The sequence below is a fragment of the Camarhynchus parvulus genome, chromosome 4 (genome assembly GCF_901933205.1).
Source record: "Camarhynchus parvulus chromosome 4, STF_HiC, whole genome shotgun sequence".
Classification (NCBI taxonomy): Eukaryota; Metazoa; Chordata; class Aves; order Passeriformes; family Thraupidae; genus Camarhynchus; species Camarhynchus parvulus.
The window spans coordinates 12,712,584-12,726,021 of record NC_044574.1 but is presented as its reverse complement, the minus strand read 5'-3'; the positions used below and the strand labels follow the sequence as shown (position 1 = coordinate 12,726,021).

Below are 13,438 nucleotides of genomic sequence, written 5' to 3'. Positions count from 1 at the left end.
TGGGACTGGGAAACAAACAAAGGATAACTCAGCCTGAAATATAGCATTTAACACACTGCATCCTTGTAAAACCTCAAGATCACTACTTTTTGAAATTGGTACCTAAACATTAAAAAGAAAACCAGTACCTTCCTCTTCTCATGTGAATTGTGCTTGTCTGAAAACTCAGTGAGAAAATGAGAAGGAATATGACCTTTTTTGCTACAGGCTTTTTTTGCAGACAGTCATCAGGAGTTCACTGGGGAAGCCTTGTGCTTTATTTATTGCGTGCATTTCATGCAAAATTCTTCTATTCATTTTTAAAGCTGTAAACATTACCCTGCCCCCTTCCTGCTCACCCCCATACTTCTCTTAAATTCACCCACAGCACCACCTCAACATTCCAGAAGACTTCTAACTTCTAAACCCAAATACTTCTATGGCTAAAGCATATTTCACCTGATAGCAACTTCACTGAAATAGAGTCCTAGCAGTAAGCTTCAAAGATATGATCTTAGCTCTCTTTTGCTTGCAATGAATAATACCATGACAGCCTTGTGGAGTCTCAGGTGACAACTAGGATCCCTGGGCAGCAGGGCCTGGAGAACATAAGAAATCCAAAAAGTTCTACAAGACACACTCAAAACACAGCATATTTCAAACACTTTGGGTTCTAGGCCCAGAGTGCTCACATCTTCACTTCCTTCAAGCATTGCAGCAAGAGGTATTCCAGAAAAATGAAGTTTAGAAGAGGAAAAAGCATAAATTACTGTGATTTACTGTATAAGGGATTATTAGTAACTTGGAGTAATGAAAAATAGTTTTGGTCAAGGGTGGAAAGTAACTGAAAACAAAAACTGGATCACCAGTCAACAAAACTACCCTCAGGAAGTAACATGATGCTAGGAAAGTAGATCATGATCTTTTTTGTGACAAAGAGTCTTTTTTTTTAATCTACAAAACCTTATATTTCAAGGCCTCACACAAATCCACTATCAACAGCTTCGTGTATATTAAAAAAGTTTATTTTAGAAGGGAATTATTGAAATAAAGTTGACCTTTGTTAAGATATATCTACTCTATTTTCTGATCTACTACTTGCTAAATTGTGCCAACAAAATAAATGTTATTTGGTTAAAACATAATGGACCTGAGTTATGCAGAGAATTAGTTCTGCCATCAAGTAGTGCAACGGAAGGATAAACCCAGTTCTGTGAAGTATATGGACTGCATCTTCAACCCTGGAATGAGACACCTGTATTCCAAAATTTGACACTAAGCCTACAAGAAGTCAGACCTAAACAGCATCACAGTATTGCATAAATCTATCCTACTGACCGATAAACACTAATTTGAAAACATAAGTTGTTGGAGGGATTTAAAAGTGGCAGGGTTTTATAGCAAAAGGCTGACCTGTTCTTTTTCCAGTGTAAAAATATTCTGTCAAGGCCCATGAATTTTATTCCCATGTGAGTCATATTAAATATCTTACTTCACTAACCAACCTAATAAATACTAATTGCCCCAGACTGTCCCCTAGAAAAGGATTAAAGCCCAGTTTCCCAAAAATGCACCCAAAATCTTATCTGCTAGCTTAAACAAAACACATGACACATTTCTTTTTATTTTCAAACAATCTGGGTATTTCTTCCTGCTTGAAATAGATCCTATTGTATTAGGATGCTACATGCCAATACATCAGAATGACATGAAAAATCTTTTAAATTTTTTATTTAAAAGTCTGAATTCAGCTGTCTAAACACCAGTCCATAGTGCCATGTAGGGTGTACAAGCTAACATGAAATAACTGCCTAGGACTTCCTAACTACATACACCTTCAGCCAGGATGTCCTAAGGCCTTTAACTGGGATAAACAGTGACATTTAGGCAACTGAACTGATCTCAGAACCCTTATATTTTCCAGAATTTGTTTCTATTTTCTGCTAAAGCCATATCTATCCAACCTGCTCAAAACAAATCTGCAAATCTTTGCAGCTTGCTACAAATGTGCTTTTCCACCTAGTAGAAAAGGAGTATTTCCTCTTTGCAGCTCACCAGTTAAGGAGGGCAAAAATAATTACAGGGTTAGCTGAAAAGTCTTTATAAAAGCTGCTTCCAGAAGATTATTCAGTAATTAAAAATCTTTCCATAGAACACTTTATTTTGATGGAAAACATAAACATGTATCAAGACAGGGAACTACCTGAAAATTAAAAGAAGTTTAATTTACAGCAAACCCAGAATTTCTGTGATATAAACACAATCCAGTGAGATAGAAAGATTTCCTGGATTTTGGAGACACATATCTGGGCCACATGCCTCCATTAAGGAATCTGACTTTAATCCACACCATCTGTCCAGAGTGTCATTTTGCTTGTCCAAATCCAGCAATCAGGGCTACAAGGCCTGAAATCAGGGCACAAAGGCCAAACACTGCAAAACACTGCAGATTCCTTGAAGATCTTTCATTTAGGCCACCTGAAAATTACTTTGGCTAAAGACAGCAGAACAAGAGCCCTCCTAACAAAAAGGTGAGGTGTTTGCACTGCCCATACAGAGCCCAGAACCTGGGCTACTCTGCAGACAGATGGTCTACCTTGCACAACATCTGCTCTCTTTTAAGTTTTCAGTGCCTGGAGAGGCTTTTTAAATCTATTCCCCATACCAATAATGGGTATTTCTGCAGCCAGAACCCTCCTCCCAAGGACCATGCTTTTCTCCATGCCATTTACATACATACCATTAATTTGCAGAGCTGCTTTCCCTGCATTTTGTCCCCAACTTCTTGTTTAAGGTGGTCTAATTCTGAGAGAGCCTGCATCAAATGAGTTTTGGTTTCTTCATACCTTGTTTCAGCAAAACCAAGCTCTCTGTACCACTTCTGAGCCTAACAGGAAGAACAAAAATTCCTGAGTATAATTAGTCCAGCAGTGGTATCCTTTCTCAATACCAGCTTACAACCATGGATTTGAGGCTGCTCTCTACATCGTAGCTTTTGAATTGTTATAAATTGATTAAAATAAATGAAGTTATACAATACACTACAATCTTATCATAAGATATTAATGCAACTCTAGAAGTATGCCCCATAGAATATCTCACTAGAGCTATGCCAAAAAATATTATTTAAATTTATTTCTAAATGTGAAGGTACCATGAATATTCGGAATAAAGTTTAAAAAAGCTGTCGTATATGCACACATGATTTCAGAGATTACATCTTTGAAAGCCCTCAGAGCAAAGAAAAAGCAAATTTTTTATTAGCTAGCTAGGGGGAAAAGGTTTTCTTGAGGAATGTGCCCTGCTTTCAACTGGGACAGAGTTATTTTTCTCCTCAGTAGCTCGCACAATGCAGTGTTTAATTCAGTGTAAGAATCAAAACAAAAGTATCAAAATGAAGAATGCAAAGAAGGGGGAAAAAAGCCCTCCATATACTCACCTTTTATTTTTTCCTAGGCTGCCTTCATTCCACTTACACACATTAACTGTACTTTTGAAAACAAAAGCAAACCTAAACCAAAAACCACAAAGAAGCCCCTCAATAGCTCAGCTGGTTGCCTGAGAGCAAGCCCTTTCCTTTGTATGATATATCATTTTTTCTCCCTTCTGGAAGCAAAGGTTTCACATTATTGTAAGTAAACTGAGGGAAGTATTTTAACACACAACTTCCTTATAACACACAAAAGGATTAGAATGGCCCAAGTTAATCAGATTTTACAAAAGAAATAAAAATAAAACTGTCTGCTTATGTTCAAAATAAAAGGTCAGAAGTCCTTGTCTAACCACCCAACAGCCATCAAAATCCACCCCTTCATTCCAGTTGCCTCACTTGAAAGCTGGGAAGTAAAAAGCTGCTTTCAAAGGATAATAATTTCATACACCACCAGAAAAAACCCATTGCTATTTTTCTTTTACATACTCAACACGCCTGCTGCTGCCAATGGTTTGTCCACAGGGCATGTGAGTGATGCCTGTCACAACCCCATAAATATATTCCTGCCACAAAAACAAAACATTCTGCTTAGATGTGCATGGAGTGGAGACTGACTAATAAAAATAGGAATATGAATATCTGGTGCATTCAGAAAGGCCAAACACTGAAAGCTTCCTTGGATGGTGCCAAAAGTGAAGATTTACTTCACACAGACACAGAACTACCTCTCCACACTTGGAAGTCTCCAAGAAGGTGTTGCTGGACTTGGTATTGGCTACCAGCTGTGGGAGAAGGGGCAGCACACCTGGCAATGCCTCTGGATGCAGAAAACCCCTGACAGTGATCTGGCTTCTCACTCAAAACTGCTTTCAATTCAGGTTTGCAGTAACCCTCAGTGCTTCCACTGCCTTCTCCTCATTCCCAGTGATGTGGAGGGAAGCAGCTGCCCAGAGATGCCAGAGTGGGCAGGTTGTTGCGTGTGCCTCTGTCAGGGCACCCAGCCTCTGGCACAGTGTGCTGCAGGAATGCAGCTCCACTTGATGTTCTGGCCAACCAAGGATGATTGTGCCATTCATCACTCAAAGATCAGAGGAACATTTTGGTTCTGCAGATCAGAGACTTCCCTGTTTTGTGAAAGTGTTAGAGCCCGGCAGAAAGAAGACAGCCTTGTAAGGAAAACACAAGAAAAAACAAATTTGGTCCTCAGAAGTGCATCAGAGTAGAAGGTTACCTCTTTTTTTGATTTTTCTAATTCCTTTTGCTGTATTTTTAGTTGCTCTTCCACCTTTCTGACTTGCTCTTTCATCATACTGTAGCTCTCAAACATGCTGCCCTGGACAGACAAAAAGACACGATGACTCCTCTCACCTGTACCAAATGGCACCCAGTGTTTATAGAACAACAGATGGTTTCCTCTTAAACTACTACAAAAAAATTGCATAAAATCAAAGTATTATGTATAAATATTTCCCTGTTGACTATTCTCAAGTGAAGTAGTAATTCTGCATTTATAAGTACATAGTAATGTCCACAGAAACTCACTGCGGTGTAAGATACATGGCTACAGAGGAAAAACATGGATAAGAAATCCACCACGAGTAAAGATCCTGTCTTTAGAGATATACTTCATATACATCAAAACAATTTTAAAAATTGGACCAAATAAAAAAATAAATTATTAAATGATCATGCACACACTTTTCACCAAAACATGATATTTTCACCATTATAAAAAGCTTCCTTCTTTTAGGAGAACTTGTAGCAGAATAAAAGCTGCTTGTAAAAGCTTTTACTCTTGAAATAATATAAATAATTTTTTAAAGCCTGAACAGTGCAGTCTTTTAAGTATTATTTTTAACTTTTTATCTTGGTGTATCACTTTAACATTCTGTAATACAACATTCCAAAACCAACCCTCTCTGGCATTTTGCCTTCTACTTGAAGTTAACTTTAGCACCCCAGCTAATGTTAAGAGGTTAAAGTTTCCTCCATCACTCAGCTTTGCCCTCCAAATGACATTTGTATCTCCCTTTTTTCAGAAGATCCTGATCAATAACATTCCTTACTGTTATTATTTACCTTTTTGCCAGGGGAATAATCTGAAGGATCTACAGCCAGAACTCCCCGTTCTTCAGTTTGTGTTACACTACATGCTGTTTCAACTTTTTTTGGCTTAAGACCAGGTTGTTGACTTTCTTCTTTTAGTTTTACTATATTTTTGTTTGTTCCTATACTTTCCTCTTTTCTCAGCTCTTCATAAGTGAAACCCAAAGAAGACATTAACTCTTTTAAATTTTTATTTTCTAAAATAAAGTTTGCATTTGCTTTCTGAAGTTCATCAAGCTGTTCTGAAGTTTCTTGCTTGATTCTGTCTATCTCTCTTTGCAGTACACATTTTTCCTCCTGTAAGTCAGAAATGGTTTGATAGCAGCTAGTTTTGCAGTCTTGGAGCTCTGAAACTAAGGTCCTGTATTTGTCTTGCTCACACTTTATCTCTGCCAAATGTTCCAACAAAGTTTCTTTTTCACCTTCTGAAAGAGCTATTCTTTGTAAATTTCTCTTTCTCTCTTGCAGTAATTCATTATATTTTGCTACACAGTTCTCCTTGTCTTGTAATAATTTAGCCATTTCTTTGAAGCACCTGCTTCTTTCTTCTTTCAGGTCAGAAAGCAGCTGGAAGTATCTCATTTTCCTTCCATTCAGAGATAGAATGCTCCCGTGAGGTTTATTTGATGCAATTGCCCACGAGTCTTTTTCAGAATTCCTGTTTTTCTCTTCAACATATGAGAGATTCTTAGAAAAAGTTGCAACTAAAGATGTTCCTGGGGTCATGGTGCTTTCTTCTGTAAAGTTATCATAACACCCACCAGCAACTTCTTTCTCATTAAGTAAGTTTTGCAATAAAACAACGTTAGCTTCATCTGCTGCTAAAACATATTGAAAATATGCATCCATCTCCTCTTCCAGGGCACACATCATCCGGGCATATCTGTCATTCTCCTGTTGTAACATACAGACTTTTTTGGAGTAATTCTCATTCTCTTGCATCAGCAGAAATATCCTCTGAGAACACACAGCCACTGCTTTTTCCAGTACAGATATTCTCACATCACATTCATTTCCAGCTTCCCAGGTTGACAGAGGACAGAAACACTTACAAAAACTGTTTCCTGGCTGGAATGGTTTGCTTAAGCACACAGGCCTCTCTTGCAGAGGAAACAGCAAGTTTAGCAGATTCCTCTCTTCATCCAATGGAAAAAAATCTGAGAGTATTCATGCTGCACATTTTTAGCACCTATTTTTTGACATGAGAAATTCTTATTTGGTTCATGGAGTTTCAAGGTCTGGCCTTTCCTTTTTTTCAGGCCAATATTGCTGGAGGGGCTTGTTTGGTGAGTTGGTTTCTGAGCCTGCTTTCCTTTCTCTTCCATTTCAATTATGTCTTCTCCATTATATCCACTATTCACATCAGGGATGCAGTTTTCTGAAATATTTTCTTCTTTCTCCATTTTTTCAAGACTCCCTTCAAAGCACTTTTTAAAGACTTTGAAATCAGCAGGTAAACTTGGGGCACCCTGCATGCTATGGAAACTCTCTCTGGCTTCCACTCCTGGCTTCCCAGGACTGAATAATTCATTTTTGTAGGAAACTTTAGAACTTTCCTCAAGATTACGGGTCACCTGTTGTTGTTTGGCTTCATCATTCTGTATTTCCTCTCTTTCAGGTCTCCCTGTAAAGAGATTTTGGTGATACTTTTCATCAGCAGCATCTTTATCCAGACATTTGTTCTCACTCACACTTCCTAGAAGAATTTGCTTGTTTCCCCAATGTTTTTCCATGTTGCATTCTTCTAGAGATGTTGTGAAAATTTCAGCCACAGTGGAAGGTAACATTCCATGAAGAAATTCAGTAGCTCTGTCATAAAATCCTCCTTTTGCAACAATGCAAAGGCCATCAGACCAAAGATTAGTATTTGTCTCACAGAAACTCAAATTCCTCACTTTCTTCTCAGTGGCGAAAGCTGTGATGGGACATCTTCCAGGCTCAAACAAGGTCAGTTGGAGCTTCTTCCTCATTAAGGTTTCAACCACAGAAGCAGGGAATGTCTTCACTGGTGAAGTTACAGTGTGATCCTTCAAGAGAAAAACGGTTTCTTCATCTTTGGTTTCCCTACTTGTCTCATCATTGGGTAACTTCTCAGAACTAGGGGGAAGCAGTCCTGCTGCATGATGACTTGGAGTACACCTGAGCAAAGTGAAACTGTCCTCTAGAGTATCTGCCCTCTCTGGTCCAAGGGTGACCTGATGACAGCAAATGAGAAAGGTTTCAAATTGAAAAATATATGCTACAATATGTTACTAATCATAATTTGTTTTTTCCTTCATCCAAAAAAATACTTGATTACAGATTGATGAGAAAAAATATTTCCATACAAACGGTTTTCAAATGACTTAAAGACTTGCAACAAGAGTAATGTTACAAATTAGGTATGAGTAAGTCAACCATTGTCTTAGTGCACATCTGTATTCACCTTATAAAGCATCTGTAGTAGCTATGATTTAAATCTACTTTTTTATTCACCTTTAATTACACCGACTCTTCATTTTCTCTCCAATTTCACATGCTCCCTGTACACGAAGATAGCAAGGACAGCAGTAATTTTTCTTCTCACCTGCTCAGTCTCAGCTAGACCAGCAACTTTCTCAAAGTCACTGGAACTGCATTCCAAAACTGGTATAAGGTCTTCTGGTAGCTCCTCCATCTGCTTTAGTCCCTCACAACTACAGGCTGGTGTTTCTGTTATGGGAAAGCACTGGTAAATGTAATGTCACTCCCAGATAGTTACCCAAAAAGCAAACCCAAAACCATCAGAGCAGATGTTCTGAATAGAAAAATATTTTAGTGAGTATTCTCAAAATTACCTTCTCTACCAGCAGCATACATCACCACTGATTCAGATACAAGTATAAAGTTAGACATGAAAATGAGCTTCATAAAAACCCCATAAATATCGAGGTCTAAACCAAGGTGTATTTGGGGTTCATGGTTTCCAGTTCCCCAAGTATTTAGAAATGGAAAATACATTTTATTACAGTGGGCAGGTGAAAACTTAGGGATTAAACTTACAGGTTAAAATTACTCAGTGCAGGTCTGCATTTACATACACTAAAATTTTCTATAAAATTCCCATTAATTTATGTTGGAAGAATTTACCTGATATAATCTGCCAAGGAAATAGATTTCATGTTGTTTGATCTGAAGAGCAAATCTGTCTGCTGCATGGCATTCCCAAATACTGTACTTCCTCCAGGACATACAAAGTACCCCCTCCCCTCTGTAGTTTCTTGAAAGTTCTAGGATTTCTTGTGAAAGCTCCTATCTGAATAGTGGCAAACAGTTATCATTTCACCTTCCCCAGATACAGTTTACAGATTAGGAGGATTTTCAAAGGGTTTACACCTGTTAAGTCATACACACCCCATGAAAGAAATCATCTTCACTTTAACGGCACAGAAATGAAAGCAAAAATTCATATTTCTTTGCATACCAGACTCTTTATCATGTAGCAGCACAACTGGAGTTTGAGTACCTCTGCTTCTGAGTGAATCCAAGACTGCCCTCCATTTCAGATTCTGAACTTCATCCTGAATTAGATCTCCATTCTTAATGGGAAAAGGGGGAGGAAAAGGAAAAAAAACCCCACGGGTTATATACGTATACAGGTGTTTGTGATATGAACAACAGGCAAATAAATTTCCTTTGCTATTTTACATTCAAGAGACCCATTATTTCATTAGAACTGCTATTGTTTCATACAATTTTCTTATTTCAACATTTTCCAGTAAATAATTTTTTAAAATAATTCACATTTCCAGCTGTAATCATAAACTTTTCTTTAGTTTTTTCCTTCACACTTTACAAAGCATTTAGGAAGAAAATCTAAGTCACAAGCATGTAATATGTCAGATCAAAGGTGAAACACTGACTAAATTATATGGTCATCAACAAAGATAAAAGAAAGTCCAATCAAGTGGGGAATAAGACTATTAGCTCAGTGCCCAGCTACAAAAATAATTGTTCCTAGGTTGGAAGAACTCCAAGTGGAATAACCATTCTGAACAAAATTTTGGGTTTCCATTGATAATTTAATTGCATATTTAATATTTGTTCTTGACATTTATCTTGAGTCCCTGATTGAATTTGAAAATTTTGACACTTCCTGATGCAAAGCAGATACCCCTATTGCTTGATAACAGCAGGTCACATTTCACATGCACTCTGCTCATTTTCAGTTAACAGAAGAAACAGATTTGACTGTCTCAACAAAACACATCATTGAGACAGTTACCAAAACAGCTACACCACAGAAACCACGAGAACACAGGCACTTTTGTCTTCCTGCAGTGCTCTGCATCAAACGCCAGCAGAAAATAAATCTGATCCCTTTGCACTGAGCTGCAATTTTAAAATTACATATGCATGGGAAAGGCAATGACTTCCAAGTCTTCAGCTCCTAGTGAGTCAGAAAAGGCTGCTGATTTTCCACAGGACCACCAGTGAGAATCATTTTTATTTCAACCCAAGTCAGCTGCCTCATTTTTGCACTCTATCAAAAGATCTTGACTGGGAGGCACTTAAGTGGAAACCACAACACTTCCAAGATTTCCTCCCTTATTTTCTCAGTAATATCAACTAATAGAATGGTTTGGGTTGAAAGGTATCTTAAAGGTCATCTATTTTCAAGCCCCCTGCCATAAGCAGCGACACCTTCCACCAGACCAGGTTGCTCAGACCCCATCCAGCCTGGTCTTGAACAGGGGTAGGGCATCTAAAACCTCTCTGGGCAACCTGTTTGAAACTACTGCCAATTCCCTAAAACACAATCATTCCTTTCCTGCACCTTTTTGTTTATTTCTTTATGGATATCAACTCTTGATTTAAATGTGGGTACTGTCAAAAGAAAGTCACACAAAATGATGAATAAGACACAAGGCTCAGGTGGCAGAACATCACACTGAGAAATCAGGACATCAGCTGCCACGTGGAAGCTGCAGAAAGATGCATTGCTTGGTTTTTTCACACACAGCCACATGTAACAAGCTGCTTTTTTTGGTGCATGTTCATTTCTCATTCAGGCATGTACTGCAACTGGAATACTGCAGACAGGATGCTGATACTGAGTTTGGAAATTCAAGTTTTCCACAAGATTTACTTGGAGACTACACTCCACCATGAGATGCAGTTCACGTCTTGGTGCTCAGTTTAATTGGGTTTTGTATTGCAAACAATTTCTCATTTTTATAGCTGTTGATGGAGTATGATGAGATCAAATAATAGTTTTCTTGCAACTATTTTGGCTTAAATACTACAAGATCAAATTGCTGAGACTGAGAAATTCCATTTTAATACATGCTGGTAAAACTCCAGATAAGGAGGGAAAACACTTTTCAGTTTTACAGAAAAAACACCAGATGTCTCCCTCCTCCGTTTATCATAGATACTGCAATTTTTCCCCTGCTATCTCAAGTCATTTTCTGCTAGAAAAATGCAAGTGTACCTGCAGTACCAAAATAGGAGGAAGAGACAATCAGAAATGCAGAAGACACAGGATTTAATGCTGCTGATTCTATACACAGTATTTAAAGAACACTATCCACTCTACAGCAGAGTAAAGTAAAATAATGGCCTGTTCATTTATACCAAAGACTGGGTAACTGAGACTCTAGTCTTCTATGACACCAGAAATGTAAGTTAATACTTCAAAAAGAAATGGTCAGAAAGCTTCATGTAGAGGGAAAAACAGGTTTTTATTAGAGTACAAAATAGAAAGAATCCTGTTTCTTGAAGACTTCTGGATTGGTCTCAGGCAACTAGTCATTTATGTATCTTGCTTTCCCATCTTTAAATAACTCTTTTTTTTTTTCTTTTCTCAATTTCATCAAAGCAATAGTAATTCTTCACTACATCTTCTCTGGCTCTGAAAGCCCACACTCCTCTTGACTTTAGCTGTGCAGTACCCTCATAGTGCATTTGTTTGTTATACCTGTTTAAAACTCAGTGCAAGTCCCTCAAGAAGGATCTTAAAATATTTTCAAACTGTATTCTTCATTCCCAAGGAAAAGTGAATACACCAGTTAAGGTGATTATAGCAATGGCTCATGGTAAGCAGCTGGTTTTTCTGTCACCTTGGGGCAGCTCCAGAGACATGTGGGGTGAGATGCAACTTCTGAGCTCTCCTCAGAGGTCACCCACATGCTGCTGGTTACTGCAGGATGATCTCACCACCCGCTCACAGAGACAACCTCGTAGAGCTCACTGCTTTGGGATCTAGAATCACTGCTGGGATAAAATCACCAGGCCTGCAAAAGTGCATTCCACTACCAGGTTAAAAAAAAAAGTCTATATATTTCCTCTAGCTTTATGGATACAAGATCCTCTCTAGCTTCTCCCAGTTCTGGGAGTACTCACAGTCTGACTGACCTCCAACATGAAAGGGTTTTGTTCATTGCCTCTTGGATAACTGCAGTTAAAATCAGGAGAGTTCTTAGGATATCAGGTCACAATCTGAATGAGTGTGAGGCATTGCTGATCTCACTTTAAATAAAATCTCAATAAAAATACCCTGCACCTCCGTGCATGAAGACTAAAACTTTGTTTGAGTCCACTCTGTGAAAATAATTGTTCCTTGTCAGCAAAATGAATTGGCAGAAGGTGAATGCCATATTACAGCATGAGCAGAGCTTTCCCATGCAGGGCTGGAGTGAAGTGCTCGAAGCAAACAAGTGCCATTCAGTGTATTCAGGGCATATCACAATGCTGCAGAGCCACAAACCACTGACTGGCTCAGCTCATTTGTCATGAACGCTGCCTCCATCTTCCCCTGTTTACCATTATCCAGAAATTCTCAGAGACAACATTTATTGTCAAGAGTGCTTTTTGCTCCAGCATTTGGGCATGAATAACATGCAAAAACTCATCCAACCATATGTGTCCTCCTCCACTGAGGGGTGTCAACAAGGAAGGTCTCAGAAGTTCTGGACTCTGCTTTTAGTGCCAATCTCATTCAGATTGAGACCTTTTGCTGTGAGCACAGCACTTCAAAGGTTAAGGAAAAAAGGTTTGTTGAGGGTCCTCAGCGTGCACCCAACAAAAGCTCTGATGAAGCTTTTGTTGAATGAAGCTCCAAGCACTGATTTTACTGCGTGCGAAAGAGACACTGGGAAGTACTAATGGATAAATAATAACAAGAAAAAAATCAGGCAGTATAAAGCCTCACACTTGCATCTTGACTGTACCTCTAATGACAAGTGTAATCCAGGGTGATACAAAGATAAAAGCTAATTACATTTTGCATTATTTTTACTTACCAGTTGACTTACCAGGTTAACACCGTTGTCCCCATCCACCAATCTCGTAAGTTCTGAGTATTTTTCTTTCTTCTTTTTCAACTTCATAGTACTTTGATTTTTTAAAGTTCTGTTTTCATCTAAAAGCTCTTCCACTTTTTCCTGTAGTTTGATTTCAGATAATTTTAAGCTACAGACCTGATGGTGAGATTCTTCCAATTTTGTTCTGAGAAAGTCTTCAGTGTTCTGAGAGTGCTGCAGTTCAGTCAGCAGGTCTGCCTGTTCTCTTCTAGCGTTCTCTTCTTTTTCCCTCAGGAACTTCAGGTTTTGCTGAAATGCCTTGAGGTGGTTTTTCACATCAAGCTCCACATTTTCAATACAGGCCTTCCATTCCATTTCTTCCCTGCCAGGGTGTTTACAGCCCTGAGTCCCACTGCACACTGACTGCAGCTGCTGCTGGAGGTGCTGCACCATTCCCTCTTCTAACTTGGATGTCAAAAGAGCAATATGGGCATTAAGATCCAGGACTTGCTTTTCCAGCCTAGATACCTCACCCTGAAGATAACAGCCCCTTTTCCTCAGTACTGCTGTCTGTTGTCTCTGCCTTTGTTTGTAGTGCTCAAAATATTCTGACTGGCTTTTTATTTCATCCTCTTTTGTCTTCAGCTGCTCCTGAAGC

The 13,438-nt window shown here is 38.6% G+C and overlaps 1 protein-coding gene across 1 annotated transcript in view; it reads right to left on the bottom strand.

Moving 5' to 3' along the window:
• C4H4orf50 (chromosome 4 C4orf50 homolog) overlaps window positions 1-12,954 on the bottom strand; it is a 73,191-nt gene extending 60,237 nt beyond the window's left edge. Inside the window, exons 1-6 of the mRNA XM_030948440.1 lie at window positions 12,793-12,954; window positions 8,961-9,075; window positions 8,085-8,209; window positions 5,492-7,713; window positions 4,644-4,745; window positions 2,720-2,866 (exon numbers count right to left, since the gene is read on the bottom strand). Coding sequence (XP_030804300.1) covers window positions 2,720-2,866; window positions 4,644-4,745; window positions 5,492-6,460 — 1,218 coding nt within the window. The 5' untranslated portion in view covers window positions 6,461-7,713; window positions 8,085-8,209; window positions 8,961-9,075; window positions 12,793-12,954. The remainder of the gene's footprint in view (window positions 1-2,719; window positions 2,867-4,643; window positions 4,746-5,491; window positions 7,714-8,084; window positions 8,210-8,960; window positions 9,076-12,792) is intronic.
• Window positions 12,955-13,438: the final 484 nt, after the last annotated feature.